Below are 8,090 nucleotides of genomic sequence, written 5' to 3' on the forward strand. Positions count from 1 at the left end.
CGTGAAACGAACCTCCCCTGCGCAGCGATCAGGTGTGTCCTGGAAGGGGCGTCCCTGACGTCCAGCGCAGCTCGCTCCCCAGGGGCTTCGCGCTGCGCCGTCGGGGCTTGCGGCTGGCGGTCTGGCGCACTGAGAGCCTCACGGATGCTTCATCGGATCGAGCGGCCGGTGTCCGCCCTGTGCCAGTGCCAGCCGGGCCGGGTTTCAGTCGGTGACTTGTGCGCAGTCTGTGCTGCGGCTGCCTTTGCCTCGCTCCGTTTTACGCAGCGAGCCCGGGAGGCCAGGGGCCGCGGGCGCTGCCAGCCTGCCGAGCCGGCCGGCCCGCTGCGTTTTCAGCGACGTCTCCCTTCTCACGCCTAACAGTTTGACGTGTGCATCATTAGGGCAGAGTTGCAGCCCGTCCTGACGTGAAGAACCGTTCTTCTGAGCACGGCAGCTTCGCATCTGTTTCTGTYGAGACAAATGCAGACCTGTCAAGCTAAATCCAGCTTCTGAAAAGGAGCTCCGGGTTCGCCAGCCCTGCCCCTGTGCCGGGATGCTTGCCCTGCGCTGCTCCCGCCTTTGCGTGCAGCGTGTTCAGACCCTCTTACAGTCTCCATCAGGCTTGCACAGATGCTTTCGGTTGTCGTCCTGGGTAAAACGTTTTCATCACCTCTGCAGAGGGAAAGCCCCGTCCTCGTCTGGGCAGGCARTGCACGCGAGCGGGGCGGCGCGGTGCTCCTTTCAGGAGGGCCGGCAGCAGAGCTTTCCCGTGGTTTTGCTGTGCTCTTACAGCAGTAAAGAACATGCTTGCAACTTCCTGGAAGACTGTTCTTAACAYGTGTACTGCAGCCAGGCAGGATGAATTAAAACACCAATAGAGCAACATCCACAGCAGTCAAAGGGTGATCATCGTCCTCTGAAGCAAAACCTGTTACCAGCTGTCAGGAGCTCTTCCTCCCGCCGCCTCTTCCCGCACCCTGCCGCGTTTCCAGGTGCTTGTTGCAGCATGCTCCCCACGGGGTTTCTCCTGGGCTTTCCAGGCCCCGCAGCTCTGTGGACAAGACGATGCTTTGCCTCAAGGTTGGAACCATCCTCTGACATCCCTAGGCCTGTCCTGTTCTGGGCCGTTACCCACTAGATCCAGGCCTCCTGTCCCTGTGTGTGTATGGGGCATATCTAACTGATGCTCTCTTGGTTTTCTTCCAAACAAAGCCRAATACTTGTGGTCCCTCTTTCCCAAGCACCAGAACTGCTGAAGCAAATAACTGGGACCTCCGTCCCGCGGGCAGAAGGGTGGCTGGTCGGAGCTGCATTAGGGTTGGAGGTGTGCTGYACTCAGTGACAAGCAGCTCTGGGCCCCAATGGGGGAAATGAATTTGGTTTCCTGCCAGCAGTCTTCAGGCCAGCACCAGYGTGCAAGGGAATCTTCTCTTCCTCCGTCTTCCCGCCGTGCTCTCCCCGGCAGCCCCATGCTTGCCTTCCAGCCAGCTTCCAGGCCCAGCAGGCTGCCCCGAGAGCAGCCAAGGTGGCTCTGCCAAAATGCTGCCTCCAGCTGCGCGGCGGAGCGGCAGGCTGCGGAGGTGGCAGCCGGGCGCTCAGCGCGGCCTCGGCGGCGGGACCCCGGGCCCAGGCGGCTGATGCTGCGTGACCGCCGCGAGGGCAGCGGCGGAGGGCTGCGGCCGGGGCGGCCGGTGGTTTCCCCCGTGCAGAGGCCGAGCGCGGTGGGAGCTGGGCTCCCTGTCCCGCGTGCCAGGGCCGGGGCAGAGGCTCTGGGAAGGAGACAGGAGCAGCACGAATAGTACAGAGCTCCGTTTCCTCCCTCAGCCCGTCTGGCTGCCGGCAGCCTGCAGCTCGGGCGTTGCGGAGCAGAGGGTTGTAGCTTTGCCCTTGGCTTTAACAACACTCGATGTTTTTTCTTTTCTCATGAGAAAAATCTGAACGTGCATATGACTTGGAGGAGCGCTTTGCTGCTAGCTGTGCCTGAAACAGGACCGGGGTGGCAGCTGGGAGGCAGCAACCGCTTCAGACTGGCACTTTCCCCTCGCTTTGCCACGGTGCAGGTACAGGATTGCTGACCAGGACCCCGTGGCCTTGCTCTGAGCGAGATTCTCACTTTGCAAGCTCCGTCCYGTGGCTGCGCACCCACCTTCCCCCACGGCCCCCTCCCTTCCGCTGGGGCTGGCGTGCCTTAGCTATTTCCTGGCTTTGTTTGCTGTTTTACGTGCAAGTTCCTCAGAGGCCAAGGGCCAGAGATGGAGAGGCCGTAACGAAGTAATTGTAGCCTTTGAAAATGATGTCTAAAAATATGGCGTTAATAACACAACGAGGCTCTAAGGCTTTCTGAGCTGAAGCCCTCGCACAGCTGCCCGGCTAATTCTCCTGCTCTGCCTCCGCCTGCGGAGGCGGGCGCTCCCCTCTCGGTATTCCCAGCAGGGATCCGTGGCCCTGAGCRTTTAGCAGCAGTCCTTGTCCTTGCTAAGTGAACATAGTTAGTGCTGTGCACCTGCCTCTTGGTCCTCGGGCCTTTCATCCAGCTGGGGATGTTGGGTATCTGCGTCACCAAGGCCCGAGCACTGCAGAGCAGCATCCAAACCATGTAACGTTCATGACTTGATGGACATGTCTGTGTGCTGGGCAATTATTTCTGAGTGCTGGAAGGGGTGTGGGGCATGGAGGGGCTCGTAGCTGCTAAAATATGTGGGTTTCTGCGGGGAAGGAGCACCTCCTGCTTCCTGGCCCCTGCTGTGTGCAGTCCACCCTCTGGAAAGATTCACGCTCCCAGCTTTGAGCTTGGGCCAAGCTCTTCGCTGCCAGCTGTGTTGCAGAGGTGAGGGTGGCAGCGTCTGCCTGGCCGCTTCTGCTGTTGCCTTGCCCTGCAGAGGAGCTTTACGTCCAGGTACTCTGCAAGGTGGGATGAGTTTTTGAGGAGGGTCCCTGTCTGGTGTGGCAGAGTTTGCATCCGAGAAGGTCTGTGCCAGACAGCGCTGACCTCTCTGCACTCAGAGGAGAAAACAGGGCAGTGCCATAGCCTGTCTCCCAGCTTCCTGCTGTGGCCTCCCAAGTTACAGTGCTCTCCTGGGGCAGAAACAGGATCCAAGGACCCTGCTTCCCAGATTGTGCATGAGCTGCTGTAAAAAGAGCGTGGTCCCTGGGCTCCTGCCAGAGCCATTAGAACGCATCCTTTTTCCCCACGCCCTCTCGTTCCCAGGTTAGGACTTTGGCTGATCCCCCTTGTTTTTCTTCCGTTGCAGGCATCCCGACTCTCATCGTGCTGGACTCCAAGGGAGACGTGATAACGCGGCAGGGGCGAGTGGAAGTGCTGAACGACGTTGAGTGCCGCGAGTTCCCCTGGCACCCCAAGCCCGTGCTGGAGCTGACGGACTCCAACGCCGTGCATCTGAACGAGGGCCCGTGCCTCGTTCTCTTTGTAGGTATGGCTGCTGGTTTTGGAGCAAGGCTTTGCTTGAGGAGGGGTCTGGATTACCTGCACACTCAACTGGAGCCACCCTGAAGGCCGTMTAGCATAATAGCCTGTCTTCAGTGGTGACGGTGTCTGCGGGAAGTGGCACCTGCCCATTTGCATCCCCAAGGACAGTGATACTTGCTCCCATGTCCAGAGAGGCTGTGAGGAGACAACAGACTGCATGTGAGCAGCTTGTCAAATCCCCTCCAGGCATTCGAGGGGGCCAACAGTCCTGGAGCCTTGCTGCACCAGAGAAATGGGCTATTGCAGCCTGCAGGGATTGGCCGGAGTCATTCCCATTCCCATCGCCTGTCCATGCCTGCGCTTCTCCTGCAGCTCCAGCCCTGTAGTCTGGGGGATTTGGTGGAGCAGCAATTTGCAGTGGAGAGGAGCTGTCATATAAAAGATGCTTCAGTGGTGGCTGTGGAGAGGAATGCTAATTAGGTGTTGAAGAGAACGAGCAATGCACCGCAGCACTTGGTGGTGTTTGAGATGAGAAAGGGCTTTTCTGGAGCAGAGCCTCCAAGCACACGTGAGGTTGCAGCTGAGGCAGAGGATGGATCAGGAAGGGTCTCTCAGAGGGGCTGCAGTTCGGTGCTGGGAAGCACGGTCCGGGTTTGAATTCCCGGGCTGAGCGGGGCTGTGACAGACAAAGGATCGTCTTGCTTGCTCTGCTGATTCCTGGGTATTCCCTCTCCGTGGGAAGTTGGCTGCAGGACAGAGCAGGCTTTTCCTCAAAGCCTGTGTCCCTCTTCCACAATCAACCCACACATGAAGCTCAGTTGTGATTGGAAACGGGCCTGGAGCTCATCCTAAACACAGCTGGGCTGTTCCCGGTCACTTCCCTTCACGTGACAGCTGGTCAAATACTGGCGGTGCCTTGGCTCAGGTGATCCCTGCTCCAGGCTGACCCCCGTGCTGGGGGCAGGCGGCCGCGGGGTTGCCGGCAGGGCGGTGCACCGCACGCCGCTGAGCGAGCAGAGCGGTGCGGGGTCTCCGCCAGAAGGCTCGGTCCCCTTCTCCAAGTCTGCTTGYCCCTTGAACGCTCTTCAGAGCGCTCGAGAGGGTTTGCTCAAGAGCCTGCCTTGTYCGGAGCCCGCCGGCAAGGCGTTGTGCCGAGGGGGACTGGCCTGGGATACCGGCAGGGATCACTTCCCCTTCCTCACGTGCCCTTTGTTAGCAAAACACCTTTTTTGCCGTATTTGTAATATGGCTCTTGCTCTTTCCCTTCTTCCCCTTCCTTTTGACCCTGATTATTTATTCAGTAGAGCCCAGCAGGGGATGTGAGAGCAGAGCCAAAAATACTCTCCTCAAGCTGGGCGGACCAGCTCGCCCYGCCGAGTGTGATTGATTGGGGCAGTCGCTGCAGGCCTCTGGAAAGAGTTATTTTTGTCTTGCTCTGTGCAAAGTTTTTTCTGTCACCTTACTGCAAACAGCTTACTGGGAGAGCGCGCTCTGGCCAGCAGCTGCGCTCCTCGCTCAGGCCGGAGAGGATGCTCGGCCCTGGCGAGACCCGCCGGCGATGCGCTGGGGCGGCGATGAAGCCGGCCCTGCACGGAGGCTTAACCCGACGACGCGGGAGGGCGGCAAGCCCCGGTGCTGCKGGAGCCTCCCCCCGCGCCGCCGCTGCTCCTGCTGCTCCGCGGCAGTTCGGAGCTTGCTTCATAGCTCGCCGAGCCAGTTAGTTGCTGGGGTTTTGAGGTGGCTCAGCTTTTGTAGACGCGCCCGCAGAGCGACGCCTGCGCTGCGCGGACGGCGTGTGAGCCGCGTGGGCGGGCGCTGCGGTGTGCTGAGCTCGCAGCGTGAGGTCGGGATTGTGGCAGTGGGCTTCACGAGCGTCAGGTCGGACTAAATCGCAGACAGTATCTGTCCGCTACTCGAGAGCTTAGGGCTAGGTTAGCCGGCATGTCGAGAGCTGCCTGCAGCTTAGCCAGCAGCGTTTGTTTGTAATAAATAGATAAATCGCTGCACAAGCCCCTCAGCTCTGCGTGTTTAGCACATTGTCGTGCATGCAGAAGGACAGACCCCAAAATACAGTGCACGGTGGCATCCCCTTTTTTTTGCCTAAAGAAGCCGGAGGGGAGGGCAGAGGAGTTCAGAGCGAGGGCGGACGGCTTCGGCTGCGGGCAGCGGCCCGTCCCGCTGCGGCGGCGGCATTGGTGTCGGTGGCGATTATATCGGATGGCTGCAGCAGGGAGCGCGAGAGCGGGCACGCTACCAGGAGACCTAGCTGGAGAAGCTGGTGGTCCAAGAGGCTGTTTTCTTGCTTTTTACTTTTATACTTTCAGTGCTGAAGTTGTCCCCAAATTGAAACCGTTTCATCTAGATGCTGCTCAAGGACGCTGTCTCTCTTCTCTCCAACTCGGTATTTGAACTTCAGTGGTGGCTGGCGTTTGATTGATGTTTCCATCTCTTTCTACTGTACTTCTGTCAAATCAAAGCTGCCTTCACAAAGCTGCCGCCACGGAGGCTCGAGCGGAAAAGCCGCTGAGCCGCCGTCCCAAGGCGGAGGGACGGTGGGTGGCGGGCAGGGGTGGCAGGCAGCCTCAGATCAGCACGTTTGTTTGGGCTTCAAAACATCCTGATGCTTTTCACACTGCAGACCGGGCTTTTTGTGTCTGTTTGTCTCTGCGCTTCAGCAGCGGCACCGGGGCAACCTGCGGTGAAAGATTTGGGGAGCGGGAGCCTCTCTGACATGTGTCCCTGTCTCTCATGAAGAGGTTTCTGCAGCTCCCTGGTGGCTTCCCAGCCACGTGGCTTTGAAGTGAGCCCCGTGCGCTGGGGCTGCCGTCTCCGCCGGGGCGTTGCTGTGGGACAGGGCTGCCTGCGCCCTGCCCTTTGCATCCATTTGATCCTAACCTCCTTTCTGTGGTRTCTCCTTGTTTTGTCTCCCCACGTCTGCGCCCTGCAGATTCAGAGGATGACGGAGAGTCAGAGGCAGCAAAACAACTGATCCAGCCCATAGCTGAAAAAATCATTGCCAAGTACAAAGCCAAAGATGAGGAGGCCCCGTTGCTCTTCTTTGTGGCAGGAGAGGTAAGCGGGAGGAGAGCGTGGGAGTTGCCGCTGGGCAGGGCCACATCCTGCTCCTCCAGGGCCTGCRGGGATGGCACAAGCTGTCAGTCGTACTGCTGAGCCAGGCCAGGCGTCAGCCTCTGGGCTGGAGTCTTGGTGCGCTTCGTACCGGGACTGAGCTGGGCTGGGTGCTGCTGTCCTGCTTCTCAGGTGGGTAAACTGAGGCACGAAGCTGCTGCAGCTGGTCAGGGTCMGTGGAGCAAAGCTAGACGCGAGTGCTGGCTCAGTGCCCTGCTCTGCGCACTGGGTGCTGCTCCCTGGCAAAGGGGTCCCAGCCGCGGTGTGCTTCGCCTTAAAACCYGGAGCAGGGCAAAGACGCCTCGGTTTGGGTGCAGGCGTTTTCGCGTGGGGAAAGCAGAGCTCACGTGGACGCGCCGCTGTGAGCTCTCGGCTGGCTGCTGCCACGAAACGCGCCTGGAAGCCAGAAGCTCACAGCCCAAGCTGGGTTAAAGCAGCTCAGAGGCTCTTCCCGGGGCCAGGTGAGAGACAACCCCCAGCACTGAGTTTGTTCAGAGGCGRAAAAGGCCAAAATTGGGAGAGGGGCCCAGTGGGGACAGGCCGTGGGGGGCAGCTGGAGTCCCCAGCCGGGGCTGGCGGCCGCACGCTGCGCGGGCAGGAGGCTCGGCCGGGCCGGGGCAGAGGAGCGGAGCCGCGGCCGCTGCTGCCTGCCCGGCCCAGCCAGCGCGTCCCTCCTCGCCGGCCCGGGAGCGGCGCGGGGCCTGCTGCTCCCGCCTCTTCCCTCACGGGCTGGCAGCCGCCCAAAGCGATCGCTGTGGGGCCAGCGCGAGCTGGCAGCCGTCGGCCCTGCCAGGAGCGCGGCCGGGCCAGCCCGGCCCGTCCGGGGCCGCAGCCCGTCTCGACGGAGCAATCCCGGCGCCGCGGAGGGGGGTTTCCCCGCACGTCCCGCTGCCTCCGTCCCCCGGCAGCGCGCCCGGGGCTCGCCTGGGTGGCCGTGGGCACGTCCCGCCTGCCGCACACCCGCTGTCGTGGGCTGGTGTCTGGGGAGCGGAGCAGGCGGCAGCGCCCACCGCGCAGGCAAAGCGCACCCGCGGGCGCAGCCGGAGGCGCCCCAGGTGCCGCGCGGGGGGCTGCGGGGCGGCGCGGCGCTGCGGGGCTCCCAGCTCCCGGCTCGCCTTCGCGCGTGAATCCGGGGCTGTTCCTTGAGCCGGCCGGGCTCTTTGGGCGAGCGTGCGGGCAGGGGAGGGCCGCAGGGTGCTCGGACGCGGCGCCGGCCGCCGGCCTGCGGGGAAACAGGGCCTCTGCGCTGTCTTTTCCCCCCTGCAAACGCTTGGTCCTGCTGCGGGCTCGGAAGCCAGCAGGGTTTCGCGTAAAGGCCGCCAAAGCTGGCAGGTCCTGCACAGGCTGCTCGCCCCCGGCGGGGCCGCTGCCCTGCGCGGCGGTGGGGCGCAGCGGCGGTGGGGCGCAGCACCGCCCCGGCCGGGCTCCCGACCGCGCAGCCCCTGCAGGAGCCCTCGTCGGGAAGGCCCCGCGCTGCCCCCTCCCGCCGAGCCCGTTCCTCCCCAGCCTCCTGCTCGCCGGCTGGCGCTGAAACATTGCCGCTATTCATGCG

At 62.0% G+C, this 8,090-nt stretch overlaps 1 protein-coding gene across 3 annotated transcripts in view; it reads left to right on the forward strand.

Annotated features, from left to right (window-relative positions):
- The window catches only part of NXN (nucleoredoxin), a 76,597-nt gene that overhangs the window by 66,049 nt on the left and 2,458 nt on the right, over window positions 1-8,090 (forward strand). For all 3 annotated transcript variants that reach the window (XM_085301310.1, XM_085301309.1, XM_085301307.1), the window contains 2 exons: window positions 3,234-3,413; window positions 6,357-6,481. In XM_085301310.1, the coding sequence (XP_085157436.1) occupies window positions 3,234-3,413; window positions 6,357-6,481 (305 nt within the window). The remainder of the gene's footprint in view (window positions 1-3,233; window positions 3,414-6,356; window positions 6,482-8,090) is intronic.

Source organism: Rhea americana, unplaced genomic scaffold (genome assembly GCF_003343005.1).
Source record: "Rhea americana isolate MKP2758 unplaced genomic scaffold, rheAme1 scaffold_175, whole genome shotgun sequence".
Classification (NCBI taxonomy): Eukaryota; Metazoa; Chordata; class Aves; order Rheiformes; family Rheidae; genus Rhea; species Rhea americana.